The sequence below is a fragment of the Myotis nattereri genome (assembly GCF_964212035.1).
Source record: "Myotis nattereri genome assembly, chromosome: 11".
Taxonomy (NCBI): domain Eukaryota; kingdom Metazoa; phylum Chordata; class Mammalia; order Chiroptera; family Vespertilionidae; genus Myotis; species Myotis nattereri.
The window spans coordinates 47171776-47188194 of NC_138086.1; the positions used below are offsets into that span (position 1 = coordinate 47171776).

The 16419-nt window shown below is 43.5% G+C and overlaps 1 protein-coding gene across 1 annotated transcript in view; it reads right to left on the reverse strand.

Annotated features, from left to right (window-relative positions):
- Nucleotides 1–357: 357 nt before the first annotated feature.
- PON1 (paraoxonase 1) overlaps nucleotides 358–16419 on the reverse strand; it is a gene marked incomplete at both ends in the record, with an annotated part of 36224 nt that continues 20162 nt past the window's right edge. Inside the window, 5 exons of the mRNA XM_081102608.1 lie at nucleotides 358–516; nucleotides 3512–3640; nucleotides 7727–7808; nucleotides 9627–9827; nucleotides 13144–13270. Coding sequence (XP_080958734.1) covers nucleotides 358–516; nucleotides 3512–3640; nucleotides 7727–7808; nucleotides 9627–9827; nucleotides 13144–13270 — 698 coding nt within the window. The remainder of the gene's footprint in view (nucleotides 517–3511; nucleotides 3641–7726; nucleotides 7809–9626; nucleotides 9828–13143; nucleotides 13271–16419) is intronic.

Sequence of the window (16419 nt, forward strand, 5' to 3'; positions counted from 1 at the left end):
CTCCTGTTTTCTGAACAAGACTCAGCAAGGCAGCAATAAGTCACGTGCACTCAGAAAACCTATGTCGTAGGGAAGGTACCTGTTAGGTCACATACTGTTACATGACCAAAATTTTAGCCATTTTATTGGAAAGGATTTTTAATGGTAAACAAGTATCCCAAGACCAATTTGATTTTGTACTTTCAAAAAACCTTAAAATCATCTCTGTTCTCAGTAAAACAGCACTTTCATCCCTAACCGTGGCCTAATTTAGGGTCAACGTTCATTGTTTAATGAGATCGCTGTGGTCCCTTCGAGGTGGCACGCCGTTGAAATGACGGGCTCACAGTTCCCATGGCGTGGGTGCATTTCGGCCTGTTAGAGCTTGCAGTAAAGAGCTTTGTGGAACACAGTGCCAATCAGCAATTTCCCCTTGTACACAGAGGCCACTGTACTTCCTTGCAACACTGTACCATTTTCTGCGTAAACCACCGTGACTTTGGGTTCTTCTGTTAAAATGTTCTGGATTTGGATCACCTATCCAAGAAATAACAATTGGTTAATTTTGTTTAAAAGTCAATTAAAACATAACTTTAAACATGGGTCATTTCTCCAGAAGAAGCCTTTAGGTAAATCATATTTTGTTCCAAAATTACTCTCTATATAAGACGCCTGTTTCCTTATTGGCACAATAGCAGGTTCTGATCTTAAATAGAGATAGTGACACAGGCCTACAGGGATGAGGCAAGAAATGTAAATGAGTAGCACAGCTTGGGTGGGAAGCCTTAGGGAGCAGTAGTGACTGGTAAATTGTGGGGAGGGGCTGTTCGTAGTAGTAAAATTATTGCCATGCTGGCATTCAGGATAGTTTTTGTGTATTTTCAGATAAACTAGGAATCTGGATGTTTACACTTCATTCTTGGTTTTTAAAAATATATTTTATTGATTTTTTACAGAGAGGAAGGGAGAGAGATAGAGAGTTAGAAACATCGATGAGAGAGAAACATCGATCAGCTGCCTCCTGCACATCTCCTACTGGGGATATGCCCGCAACCCAGGTACATGCCCTTGACCGGAATCGAACCTGGGACCTTTCAGTCCGCAGGCCGACGCTCTATCCACTGAGCCAAACCGGTTACGGCATTCTTGGTTTTTAAATGCTGGCAATAAAAAAAAAAGAACGGCCCCAAAAGAACATATCTCTGTACCACACTTATCCATCCCTCTTAATTTAAGTTCCCAACTATAAGATCTTGTAAGTTCAGTTTCCTTCATTTAGTTGAGCAGGAATATGATGATATCATTAGCAACGATGTAGTAGCATGTTAGACTGCTACATGGCCAATATTTGACCATTTGGGCTGATAAATGACAATTTCAGACTATTCACCCTCCTATAAAGAACACATGGTGAGTGTGGAGCCCAGGGCTGTGTTTTGGATGTTCTAGTCACCATTGGTTTCTCATCTGTAGAATGAGATGGATGGGACTAGGTTAAGTTCCCTTTCAACTCTTTCTAGGGTAAAATACAATGACCTGAAGAAAGGATACCTACATGCAAAAACACCGAATATGGCAGACCAGGAACCCAGTGTCTAGATAGAAAAGGGTCAATGGAGCATTTAAAAGGACCTCTTTAAAACAACTGGCACCAAAAACAGATGTTTTAGAAAATTGCCGTAGTGTTGAAGTGTAGTAGTTACTGGGAGATAGTTTATGGTGCACCTAGGCTTAAGTAATTAAACCTCTTTTAATAAAACCAAATTACTCTTCCATAGGGCAGTGTATTAGATAGTGGACTGTTATGACTTTTTGCTATGTATGTTTGAACAGATCCATCATTAGAAAGGAAGTATTTTTTCCAGAACAGCAAACCAAGTCCATGCAATAGCAAATGACCCAAGTTCACCAAATGAGCTAACAAGCAAGAACAAATTAGAATCTAACATGCTGAGTTCCAGTGACCACACCACAGCATACATTTCTTCAAGTCTATTAAACATACCAGCCCTAGGTGTTTTGGCTCAATGGATAGAACATCAGCCTGGGGACTGAAGGGTTCCGGGTTCGATTCCAGTCAAGGGCGCATGCCTGGGTTGTGAGCTCGATCCCCAGTAGGGGGCGTGCAGGTGGCAACCGATCAATGATTCTCTCTCACCATTGATGTTTCTATCTCTCTCCCTCTCCCTTCCTCTCTGAAATCAATAAAGACATTTAATAAATAAATAAACATACCATAGGGCATCCTACTACCTAAGAATGAGCAAAAGGTACAAGGGATTGCATTTGAACACAATCACAATTATCCTATAAACCTAAAGATAAAAGGTATGAAGGGCCATAATGTAATTGGAAATACACATTTGGGTGTGTGTGTGTGTGTGTGTGTGTGTGTGTTTAATCCAAGACACAGGCTATAAAATATTTTTTTTCCTGGTGGGGTAGCTTTAAAAAGAATACAGAGCAGTAGACCAATTCAAAAATATAACCTATAGTTGATGTAAATAGCAAGTATAATTAATACATACTGAAAACTCACACTAGCAAGTCACAGTAAACATGAAAATGCCTGTGGCCAAATGAGTTTCACGTTCTTACATGACCAAATAGTTCACTGATTAAAGACCACGGACACAAATAAGGTTTTGGGGTAGTAAAGCTGAGGTGGAAGGAAAGTATTTTAGTCCAAAATAATTCTAGCTAGTGATATACATTCCCAACGGCAGGGAAGGTAGGCGTTGCTCATTGGTGTTTTAGGACTGGTCCCTGGTGTCAGCTTGGGCACATACCGAAGGGGGAGTTGAATAGGAAGGCAGGTAACAAATGATGAGGCCATGGCAATGTGACACTATATATATATATATATATATATATATATATATATATATATATATATATATATATATTACACCACTGTGAATTCTCAAGTTGGAGAAACTCACTATTAAAATTAAGATATGGATCCTAATCCAGCCCCCGGGTCCACTCTCTACTCTGCTCAGATGGACAAAGACTGACTTAGAGGGTTCTCTTGCCCTCCAACTCTCAGGATTGACCAAGGGGCTTTGGGGTATGGGAGGTCTGAGGCGGAGGCAAGGCACGTGTTCTCCAGGCTTTCTTCCTCCCTGTGCTGGTTGGCTGCATCCCTCAACCCGAGGCCAGGGTCCGCTCAGAAGACCTTCACACACAGCTCTCTCCTTGTCTGGCTTCTCTCAGCATTCCCTGCCCCCTAGCTAGCCCTGGGGTTCTGCATTATCCCCTGTTGATTTCCCTACACTCTGCCCATGGCTGTGTACATGGTGTCCTTATGCAATTCCCTCAGATTACCCAGTTTACGTGCACCATCTGTCTCCTGCCTAGACTCTGCCTAAAATGCCTCCCCAAGTCAAAGTCCTTTTTCTAGCTGATCATTTGGACCAGTTATCCGTGTCCTCCCTGCCCTTTTTATTTGCCCATATAATTGAGAATTACGTTTTCAACTAGAGAACATCTGGGAATAAAATCGCTGATGTAATTCACTTTTCAAACTAACCTCTGATCCGGGAATGTGCTCCGGGTCGTAGAAGAAGATTCTCATGCCATTGGGGTGGCACCCAATCCAGAGGTCCCCTGTCACAGGGTCCACGGATATGTTATCCACTAGTGTGTTAAGGGTCAGGGACTTCCAGATTAAAAACAAGGAGAAAAGGAGAGAAAAAACATTGAGAGATGATTGAGCAGTATGTCAGGGAAAGCTACTGTCTTGTCCTCGGTCACCACTGTTGGTTCCAGGGACACAGCAGTTCTGCCCCTTTCAATAGTGCCCAGGGAATTCCATCAGCTTCCAGGACAGATGAGGGAGCAGGGAATACAGAAAGCCAACAAAGGCTATGAAAAGTTAAATAAAATCATGTAGACTTAACATCTGCGCGTGACCCTAAAACTGAAGGGGAAAAAATGTTTGAAGTGCGGCATAGAAGAGTTCATTTCTGAAACAGCATGTACAGATGATACTTTGATAAGCATTCAGAAAACAACCAGGAAGTATAGGTTCCTCTCTGATGAGAATGTCAATGAAATGTAGGCTCTTCTTTAATGGCTAATTGTAGGCTGTGAAGCCAGAGGACAAATGATCACTCTGGGTCTAATTTTTGCGTTGGAATTGGGAAGAAGTTTCTTCTTTAGTCTCCTGGTATTATCCAACTCTCTGCTCTTCTGCTGTTTATTTTCTAAATATAAGTTGCAAGCATGTGATGACTGCACAGATTGCTGTCGAGGCTTTGCACCAGGATCATAAATAATACCAACGATTCTTAATTCCTCCATTCATCATCTTGGCTGCCTTCTACCGGGAAGAAATCACATCTATTTGTTTGCCTCTCACGCTCAGTTGGAGAAGCAATATCTACTGTGTACCTCCAACAGAGACTAGCATACCTCAGCGCCCAGAGACCCTGTAATAAGGGGCAGTAACACATTGCAAAGGCCAGAGCGTGGACAGGCAACTGCAGGGAGCCAACGCGGGCCTGTGCTTCCTCCTCAAAATGAGAGCCATCCCCACATGTCCCTGAAGGAACTAGAGGGCTTGAGCATCGGGGCAGAGTCTCCCTTTCACCTTCCTGCAAAACCGTCGCTCATTCATACCCTGGAAACAGGCCAGGCTGGCCAAAGGAGGTGGCTGAGTGAGCATGCGCTGGTCAAAATCAGCCACAGGCCTTCTCCACAGACCAAGCCCCATCTATCACAGAGCCATTCTACTCTGATCAGTTACTTTCTTTAAGTGAGGGAAATGTTTGTCTCAGGACTCCGCTATTATCTTTGGAAGGGGTAATAGCTAATTGGTGAATTCCATGGCAGATAAAAGCCTGTAGAATTGGGAGTCAGGGTGAGAGTGGGAGAAGGGCACTCAGAAGCCTGGGGTCTCATTCATTCAACACACAACTCCGGAGCTCCCGCCACGTGCCCTGCAAGGAGAGAGTGGAGTCAGCAGCAGACCTGGTTCCTGCAGAGGGAATGCTGAGGGGCCCGTGGGGAGCCTGTGCTGGGCTCCTGCCATGCAGTCTGTGATTCCTAGTGGTACTGACGCACCGCAATGCACGCACATGCCACTTTCCATGCCTTTCTAAAGCCAACTGGAAAATGTTACATTCCTGGGTCAAGGAAACTTAATGAACTATTCTTTTGGAGGGAAATTGTATCCTTTGTCAACAAATATCCCAATTTTTTGATAACTGCAACTCATTGAAGTGGGACTAATTCATTGGCTGTCTTGATTTTTGGGGAGAGGAGGGATTATTTCTATTATAGTCAAATATGCATAATGTGAAATTTGTCTTTTAACGCAGTGGCATTAAATGCATTCACAATGTCGTACAACCATCATCGCTATCCATTTCCGGAAACTTTCATCATCCCAAACAGAAATTGTGCCCAATAGCTCCCCATTTCTCCCTCTCCCAGCCTTTGGTAACCTCGATTCTACTTTCTGTCTGTGAATTTGCTGAATCTTGGTACCTTATACAAGTGGGATCCTGTGCTATTTTTCCTTTTGTGTCTAGCTTATTTCACTTAACATAATATCTTCAAGGCTCATCCATATTGTAGCATGCGTTAGTACTTCATTTATTTTTAAGACTGAATCATATTTCACTGTATGCATGTACCAAACTTTGGCAGGACATAAACCTATCCACATCTCATTGAAAATTCCGAGATCAGTCTCAGCTATCTTATCAAATTTATTGGCACTCCAGGTATTAATTAACTGGTTTAATTAATGTGGATCTACCAAAAGAAGAATAACATTTCAGTTGCAAGGGTAGTCTTAACTGAGTTATGTCAGGAAACAGGCATGATCTATTGCCCAATGTGGAAGCCAAACCTGAAATACGCCTTGCGCTCAATCTTGCCTTGGCAGCAGCCATGCCTTTATCATTGTGCATCGAATGTATATTCGGATTGGGATCTACTCTTAGGAAATCCTTTAACTTCCAGTTGACAGAAGTAGGTATCGCTATAACCACAGTTTGTTTTTATTCCCTCAGCGAATATGAGTGTGTGAAATTCCATTTTACTTCAGCTAATACCAAACTAGCCCGGCCAATGACTTCTAATGTCAGACATAATGTTACATTTGATGGTGCTTCGGGGTAATTTTCTCGGAGTGAAGCCTCTCATGACAGTTCCTCGGATGTGCTGATGGGAATGGTCACAGCGCCTGGTGACAGCGCTTCCTGCTGTGGGCAGTTATGGCGGGAGAGAGACGTCTTGCTTTTCAGGGGCAGGGATTACATGCATAATGTTCCCCTTTGCTCTTACTTTCTCTTTCCTCTCTCTTGTGTTTTTACTTCTTTTGACCCAAATCTCAAAACGGACCATGGTGGGGGTAGAAGATGGCCCCTGAAACCCAGCACCATCATACTAATTTAACAAGTGTTTGTTGAACGCCCAGTAGGTGGCGGGAACTCTTCCAGGAGCAAATGGGGGTGGGGGAATCTGTCCTTGTGGAGCTTATACCCTGGGGGAGAGGCAGCTAACAGAAGATAAATAAAATTTATTACTAATGCTAGAGGGAAAATAAAGTCTTCCGTGAGATAGGAAGTGTGTGTGTGTGTGTGTGTGTGTGTGTGTGTGTGTGTATGGTTTAGAGGGAGCAGAGTTGTACATTAGGCAGTTGGGGAGGCCTCACTGAGTGACATTCTGGTAAAATCGGAAATGCTATGAAGGAGAGAACCATGGAGGTTCTGGAGGAAGATCTCACGAGCAGAGGGGACAGTGCCCCATCCTGAGGCAGGGCCCTGCCAGGCGAGCTCCAGGAATATGAGGCAGGAGCAGAGGGACAAGGGTTGGCAACAAAGGCAGCAAGGTGATGGGCTGCTGGGGCACTGGATGGCCATTGCTAGTACTTGGGCTTTATAAATTTTGTGGAGATCTCTGTCATATTAAACACCAAGTTTAATTGCAGTGCTTCTCTTAGTTTGTCAACATAGGGGCGAACCCCAGCTTCTGCATGTCAGGGGGTAGTGGGTTCTCTCCAACAGGCTGCAGGAAGGCCCTTTGACAGTCAGCTCCTTGTTTTAGGCCAGAGAAAGTAATGGAGAAGACATGATGCTTGTCCTAGATCTGAGAGAAGTCTTAACATCTTGACTATTCCATCAACATAGAAAGAAAAAAAAAGGAAGGGCAGAGGAAAGAAGAAAGGAGAGGAAGAGGAGGGAGAGGGATAGATAGAAAAAGGGAGAGAGGAGGGAGAGAGAGAGAGAGAGAAAGAGAGAGAGAGAGAGAGAGAGAGAGAGAGAGAGAGAGAGAGAGAAGAGAGAGAGAGAAAGAAGAGAAGAGAAGAGAAGAGAAGAGAAGAGAAGAGAAGAGAAGAGAAGAGAAGAGAAGAGAAGAGAAAGGAAGGGAAGGGAAGGGAAGGGAGAGGGAGAAAGGGAGGGAAGGGAAGGGAAGGGAAGGGAGAGGGAGAAAGGGAGGGAGGGAGGGAAAAAGGAAGGAAGATAGGACTAGGAAGACAATGCCAAGCTTAAAATTCATTAGAGTAGAAAAAAAACAAAGTTTCATAGGTGAGATGTGTGGTTGGCTGCTTCCAGCTCCATTGCCAAGTAAAAGTGAACAACAAATACATAAGATGCTGATGGCTCTTAATAAAGGAGTAAAAAATTGGTTCTCACCCACTCCAATTAGACAATCCTTTTGTCCTCACTTAATTTCACAAATCAATTAGAATCTAATTATCACTCTTCAAACGTAGAGTGTTAATATATCTTACCTTCAATGATGTTAAAGTCCAATTAGCATGCTTTTCATACACATGGATCTTATGAGCCAGAAGTTCAGATATATAGACATACCTTCAAAGAAGAAAGAGCTACATCAAAGCACTCAAAGTGATGCAATCCAAAAGATGACAGTGAAGTTGTGATAACTCTTCCTCGAGAAGAACTTGGCTTAGAGACTGGAACATGGAACCCCTCTCAATGCTCATCAAATTCTGACAGCACTAATGAGTTTACAGTGCACACAGGAGTTTCAATCCTGTAAAGTTATTTCTAAGGGTAGAAACCCAGTTGACCCTTATCAGTAGGGAAGGAATTTAGCCCTACACACCAGCTCTTACATCTGGGAGACAGAGCATTGCAGTGCTTCTCTTAGTTTGTCAACATAGGGGCGAACCCCAGCTTCTGCATGTCAGAGGATAGTGGGTTCTCCCCAACAGACTGCAGGAGGCCCTTTGACAATCAGCTCCTGGTTTTAAGCCAGAGAAAGAAAGTATGAGAGAAGACAAGATGCTGGTCCTGGATCTGAGAGAAGTCTTCCTCCCCTCCTACCCTGAGACTGGTTGGACCCCATGGCTTTAGTATTTTGCACACAGTGCAACACCACACTCATCATATAGACCTGTGTTCAGTCTAAGCACAGTGATCTCGGGACAAAATAAGAAACGACTGCTTGATTATCTGCTATTTTTGGAAACCAGGAGACAATATGAATAATTGCAAAGCTGTTCATGTTGCTTTCTCTAAATATGTCACTGGCCTGGCCAATGTGGCTCGGTGGGTTAGAGCATCATCCCATACACTGAAAGGTTGGGGGTTCAATTCCCAGCCTGGGCACATACCTAGGTTGTGGGTTCAATTCCCAGCCCAGTAAGGGTGCATACAGGAGGCAACCAATTGATGTTTCTCTCACACATCCGTTTATCTCTCTTATGATCCCTCTGAAATTTGTGATGATACAAGATGAGGAAGGGAATAGATGGATAGAGACATCAGATATATATATTAGAGGCCCGGTGAATGAAATTCATGCATGGGTAGGGTCCCTAGGCCTGGCCAAGATCAGGGGCTTATTGGAGCCTTCTGGCTGCCAGCCAGGGCCTTCCTTCATTCCGTGTCTCCCCCTTATCGTCAGCCACATCATAGCAAGTGGTCGAACTCCTGGTTGGTTGAACTCCTGAGGGGAAAATTTGCATATTAGGCTTTTATTATATATATATATATCTCAGTGCTACCCAAAGTGTGGTCACTAGATTAATGCTGGTCTGTGCATTGTTTCAGGGCCACCACCAGATAATAATGTAAATCAGCTACATCACTAAGCCCACTGCTGAGTTGGCTTTTTCTTCCCATCGTAACACTTTTTTGATGAAGGAAGCAGTACCTTGATTTACATTTTGGTGCAAGCTCTTTAACTTGTTAGAAACCAGCACTACTGGTATATATATATATATATATATATATATATATATATATATATATACCTACGTACTGTTAATCTCATTATACACTAAAAAATCTTCCTTCAAAGCAAAGCTATTCAGTCATACTAAGTGATTATCACAGTATTATTTAGTAGTTCTAAATATTGCAGTATTTTTTAGCAATACTAAACAATAATCACAGTAATATTTACTAATACTAAATGCTTATTCACCCTTTTGAAATGTACTTCCCCTACAAAAAGATTTTTTTAAGTATGTCTTCACAAAATAGGAAATTTTGATTTGATAACTTTTACCTTCTGAAAATTTGCTATTTTACATTTTTCTTAATTTCCTCTTACTAAGATAACATGTTAAAATGTATCACATAATTTAGAAAAAGAATATCTTCAAAAGGTATCTAATGAGAATATGGAGAAATGCATGACATTTTTAAAAGATTCCGTACTTGCCGTCAGGTGAAATGTTGATTCCATTCGCAAAATCAAATCCATCCGCCACCACTTTAACTTCATTTGGACTATAGTAAACCACATATGACCATGATAAACCAAAATAGAGCTCCCAGGATCTCAAGAAGGGGTTAACAAAATAGTGATCATTTGTGGCATAAAAGTGCTCGGGTCCCACCGCAACAATATCATTCAAACTGCAATTCAAACACACACATAGGACATATACGGATGAAGGGATTGTACATTACAGGGTTATGCACAGGCATTCGTTAATGTCTATTCCTAAGTCAAGAGGTGAGATGGAGCCTTCACATGACCTGTTATGGAAGAGAATTAATATGAAATCAGCCCCACCTATACAATCCTCAAAGGCAACAATTACTCTAAGAAACCCTAAGAGGGCCCACGTTTTTTCTCAGTGGTTAGAGCGTCAACCTGCGGACTGATGGGTCTTTGGTTCCATTCCGGTCAAGGGCACGTACCTTGGTTGCAGGCTTGATCCCAACCTTGATTGGGGTATGTGTGGGAGGCAACCAATGGATGTGCCTCTCTCACATCCATGTTTCTCTCTGTCTCTACCCCACCCTTCTGCTCTCTCTAAAAAATGTCCTCAGGTGAACCCCCAAAAAAAAAAGAAAGAAAAGAAATGCTAAGAGGTGATTACAATGCAATATAAAAGTCCTATTTACTGTATCTTAATAGTGCTATGGGGTGTGTGTGTGTGTGTTTAGATACTAAAATCAGTAGACATTAAATTAGGCCAGGAATCATTATCAGGGCAAAACTTATTTATGCTCATATAGCACTTATTCTCAGAGAGAACATCCAAGGCATCCTCAAACAAGAGAAAAAACAGTGGCAACACTGTGACTTGCATTTTAGTTCAAGCTCTGCTACTCTTGCCGTGTGACTTCAGGAAAATCAATCATCTCACAAGTCAGGGCCTCCGTGTCCTTATCTGTAAAAGGAGGAAGAGATGGACTGATCTCTTTCTGCTTTACAGAGTCACTTCCAGCTTTAAGGTCTCATGATTCTAAACTGAGCAAAATGTCTGTGAACAAGGCTACTCAGAAATAGGATGCTATGGTGTGTTTCTTTCCCTTTCGGATTTTGATTCTCTCTATGTTACTGAAAATCTAAGATATATGAGTCTATTTCTCTGCTTTAATAGGTACAACAGCAAACACATAAGTGAGTCATTCTTTGCTGATTGAGGTGACAGAAGCTTCCTGGAGCTATTATCTGGGAGAGAATTATCTCTCCTCTATTGCGGAGGCCCTAATGGCCAGCACATCCGCGCTGACGTTGCTCTGGGCTCCTGGGCGAGTTAGATAAGTGCACAAAGGCTCAGTTTTCTCATCTGTAAAGAGAGGTTAAACGATTTTCCCAAAGTCATACAGCTCATTAGTATAAGACTAAGGGTCAGAATCTTAATTTGTGGAGTTGCCGTGGGAATTACAATGAACAATGCCTGGCGTGTGCTTTGCAAGGAGCCTGCCACTCACTAAACCCTCAATCAATGGCAGCCACTATCACTAAATGAGAAAAAAAGAGAAAGGTCTAGGAATTTAAGATTAGTCTGTACAGGCTTCAGGCATAAACCTGCAAGTTAGAGGCTTTCTCTCTCTCTCTCTTTTTTAAAAGGACATTTCCAAAATTAGTATGCTTTACAATCACTTGCTGATTTTCATACAAAGGAGCAGAGGAGAATGGTTTCGAGCAATAGTTTTAACACTGGATGGCGTCCATTTGAATCCTGACTTGCTTGCTATCATCTGTGGGGTCACAGCATGTCACCGAACTCTGAGCCTCAGGTTTCACTCTATACCTTCAAAAGCTGCAGTAAGAATAAATTGCAACAATGAATGCAAAGTCCTTGGCACCATGCCTAGTATACAATTAAATGACCAATAATGACCATTGTGTTCTTATTAATAATAACATGCTTAAATCAAAAATTAATGCTATAAACAATGACTAAATACAATGCGGAAAACATACAAGGGTAGTCCTTGGGTGGAGAGAGCAATGAATTGGGGCACTGGAGTTATTTTCAGTTTGGTTCTACATTGCCAAAGACCAATATTTTTTCAATTGGCCCAGAAAAAAAATCCTGGGAAATTAGACAAATCTGAATCTCCAAGATGAGATGGTGAAACAAATAGGTTTTCACTATTTCATCGTGGCCCAGATCACCAGCTCCAGAGTGAAGCTACCAGGATTAAAATCTCAGCTGTACCATTTACTGATGGCGGCATCTGGGGCAAGTTAAATACTCCAGGCTGCAAGTATTTAAAATCCAAACTGGTAAAAGAATGAAACCTAAACAAGAAGGCATTTGTAAAAAGTTAATAAAATAACCTGTTTAAATTGGTTTATTTCAGCACCTAACATAGTTAAAGCTCATTATGTTACTCCTACTATATATACTTTTCCCTAATTTAGATCTTGGTATTTGGCACATTCTCAGTGTCCTCATTCTCTTTCTAAAACATATTAATGGAACGATTGTATGAATAAACTCTCCCATAAAAGCTCTTCTCTGAATTTCCACTCATCCCTGGGAGGCAGAAGAAGACCTGGGCCACAGTTCCTCATCGGCCACTATGTGATTGATTGACCTTCATCCAGTGACTCAATTTCTCTCCAATCTGTTTCTTCACCTTCAACACCACCAGGTAAGAAAGGAGAGGAAAGGGCACTGGTAACACTGAGTGCAAATTATTTGCCAGGTGCTTGGCTAGGTACCTGCATGTAAGTAACAGGCGGTTTAGAAGAAATCTAGATTTACAAATACTGAGGTAGTTGAATACTGCATGTAAGTCATTCAAATAGAGTTTGGGCTTCTAGAAAACCATAATGATTGGAGGATAAAAATTGTTTGGGAAGCTAGTGTCAGATTATTATCCCAAATCCATCACTTGCCTCATGGATCAAATCCTAAGGTAAGCAAAGAAGTAGGGTTGATGGGGGTCCTTGCCTGTGTCCTTTTTCCATATGCTATGTGGTCCGGGAGCCCAGGATGGAGCTGAGTGTTACCACAGACCTGCAATTTCATCAATCATGTGCAACCTCACTGAAGTAGAGGCAGTGCAGGAAGGTCTTGGAGGCCTCTGCTTTCAGATCTGCTCTTAGGCATGTGTTTCTAATTCATATAAACATCTAAGATTCCATTTTTTAAAAAACATAAAAATAAATAACAAAAATAAATACATTCAAGATGCAAAATTCATCTACGAAACTGGGTTTGAAATACTAAGTCTGTTTTTGGCAAAGAGCAGAGGCCAGGGGTCATAAGCCAGTATCCAGCCTGCCTGGGAAAGGGGCCACAGGGAATGGATCTTCTCTGAGGGGCTTGGAGCCTCAAAAGTTTCTGCAGAACTGAACATTTGGAGGAGTGTGTGATAATTAGAAGGGAGGGGTGAAGAGCCATTATCCTCCTTATCCCCCAACCAAAAGGAAAAACTAAAAATGAATGAAAGGGAAATAGAAATAGATAGATTTCAGTACCTAGCTAGAAGTTCGTGTCTAATAGTTTTCAGATGCAAAAGTGATTTTTCTTCTTTTTGAAATTTAAACAGCTCAACGGTGGACTTAGCATCTGGATGGTTCACCACCAGCAGGTAGACGGTATTATCTGAAAAGAGATTAAAAACAAAAATCGAAACATTAACTGAGCTCTCCGCTGTCAGAACTATCTCCAAAAAGCAATTTCAACCCACCTCCAACTGGTACTTAGGGTGTCAGGCAGATGGACTATTTTCATCTCTTTGTAGAGAGAAGCATTTGCGATTGTTCCAAAGAGAAATGACTAAAGGAGGAACCAGTGACAGTCTCTGAAAACTCCAAACTCCACCAGGGGAAAAATAACCTTAAATTAAGAATGAGCAGTGCTTGATACTAAAACTCCAAAGAGCTTGTTAAACTTTCTCTTGCAGATGGTCTCAGTGAGATGCAGCGTTGAGATAAAAGAGGTGAGGAATACCAATATGAGAAGGTGTGTTCAGGTATAATTTAACAGTGAAAGATGATAAATTCCATAAAAAGAACACCTGCAAGATAGTGTCAAAGGGAAGCCACACTGTGAGTCCGTGTGACTTTGGGACATGAAAGACACCGGTTTAAGTGGCCAAGAACGTGGCAAGTGAAATTAGATTATAGTCTTTGCCTTAAGAACCAGTAAGTCTATGGAAACCTTTGACATGACCAAGTAGGTTTTTAAAGGAAAACAATGGAAAATTTAGTAGGTTGAACTGAACAGACTGGAGCAGAGAGGCCAGCTAGGGGGTTCTTCATTCCACAAACAAGTATTTATTTTAGTTGGTGTTAAGTGATACAAAGAAAATAAAATGGAATAAAGGGATGGAGTGTAATGAAGTTTTCTTCATGGGAGTGAAGGAAGTTCTCTCTGATGAGTAATATTAAAGCAGAGACCTAACTGAAATACAAGATGAAACCATGTGACTATCTGGTGAAAGAGTATTCCAGGCTGAGGGAAGAGAGTGTGCAAAGGGCCTGAGGCAGGAGCTTCCTTGGCACATTCGCTTAATGGTGAGGTTGTGCTTGTAGTACACTGACTGACAGAGTGAGTGGGAGGGCTGAAGCCATAGAGGTAGGGAGCCAAGGTTAGTCTGGCTAGATCTCAGGGTAAGGATCCAGGTTTTACGCATGGGGGATTTGAACCAAAGAGTAACATGACCTGAGGCTGCAGCAGCAATCCAGGCATGTGGAGAAAAGGGACTGGGCCAGGAGGAAAGGTAGGAAAGGATATGAGAGACATATGATTGGAAATATCAGAAGTCCTAGCAATGGGGAAGTCAGAAAGCAAACATAAGTAAGGATTAAAACCCAGATTAATATTTTGCATAGCAAACTCGGCCTTTAGAAATTTGTCCTAAGGAAATGTTCACAGAAGATAAATGCACAAGAATATTTATTTTAGCATTGTTTGCAATGAGCATAGAGTTAGATACAGACCAAATAGCCACAGCCATTGCAAAGTAGCTCTAAATCAGTGGTTCTCAACCTTGGCTGCACATTAGAATCACCTGGGAATCTTTTTAAAATCCTGATTTCTGGGCCTCATCCTCCGGAAATTCTGTTTCTTTGTTATGGGGTGGGGCCACAACATTAATAACAAAGAAACAGAATTTCCGGAGGATGAGGCCCAGAAATCAGGATTTTAAAAAGATTCCCAGGTGATTCTAATGTGCAGCCAAGGTTGAGAACCACTGCTCTAAATGCACTGTCATCGAAAGGAGCACAGTGTTTAATGCAAAAGTAACTTATAGAAGGGTTTGTGTAGTATTTCCCCATTCTATCTAATAAAAGAGAAACATGGTAATTAGCCGTACATCCGCTACCCTTCCCATTGGCTAATCAGGGCGATATGCAAATTAACTGCCAGCCAAGATGGCAGCTGGCAGCCAGGCAGCTTGAAACTAACATGAGGCTTGCTTGCTTCAGTGAAGGAGGAAACCAACGTTCCCCACCTGCCTTGCCGGCCTCTGAGCTTGCAGTTTGAAACATTGTTACAAATATAGAAGCTAAACAAAACCCCAGAAACCTGCTTTCAGCCAGCTGGGATCTCAGAGCTGGAGTTGATACAGTGTTTCGATTATAGAACCCAAACAAACCAGATACCTGCTTTCAGCAGCAGAGGCCTCAGAGCTGGAGCCAAAGCTAAACCTGGCCCAGAATAAAAAAAAAAAGGAAAGAAAAAAAGGAGTGGTTGGGAGCTTCAGTCACCCGCCAGCCTGAAAACAGCCCTCAGCCCCTCACCCAGACTGGCCAGACACCCCAGTGGGGACCCCCACCCTGAATGGTGTGTGACCAGCTGCAAACAACCATCATCCCCTCATCCAGGCTGGCCAGGCACCCCAGTGGGGACCTCCACCCTGAAGGGTATGTGACCAGCTGCAAACAGCCATCATCCCCTCATCCAGGCTGGCCAGGCACCCCAGTGGGGACCCCCACCCTGTTCCAGGACACCCTTCAGGGCAAACCAGCCGGCCCCCACCCGTGCACCAGGCCTCTATCCTATATAGTAAAAGGGTAATGTGCCTCCCGGCACCGGGATCAGCGTGACAGGGGGCAGTGCCCAAACCCCCTGATCGCCCTTCGGCTCTGTGTGTGATAGGGGTGGGGCCACAACCTCCCTATCCGCCCTACTCTGTTGGTGACAGGGGAAGGCGCCCCAACCCCCTGATCAGCCCTGCTCTGTGCCTGATAGGGGGGAGCTCCCCAACTCCCTGATTACCCTGCAGCTCTGTGTATGACAGGGTGCGGCGCCCCTACCCTCCCCCCCACACACAGGGGCCCTGCTCTGTGTGTGACAGGGTAGAGCCATAACCTCCCCATCGGCCCTGCCCTGAGTGTGAGAGTGGCGGTGCCCCAACCCCCTGATCGGCCCTGCTCTGTGGGTGATAGAGTGCGGCACCCCACACCCCCCCACACACACGGGCCCTGTTCTGTGTGTGACGGGGTAGAGCCATAACCTCCCCATCGGCCCTGCCCTGAGTGTAACAGTGGCATCGCCCCAACCCCCGGATCAGCCCTGCTCTGTGCGTGACAAGGGGGAGCTCCCCAACCCCCTGATGGGCCCTGCTCTGTGCGTGACAGGGTACGGAGCCCCAACCCCCCTGATGGGCCCTGCTCTGTGAGCGACAGGGGGCAGCGCCCCAACCCCCTGATTGGCCCTGCTCTGTTGGTGACAGGGGGTGGCGCCGCAACCGCCCCATCGACCCTGCCTTGAGTGTGACAGGGGGCGGTGCCCTAACCCCCCAA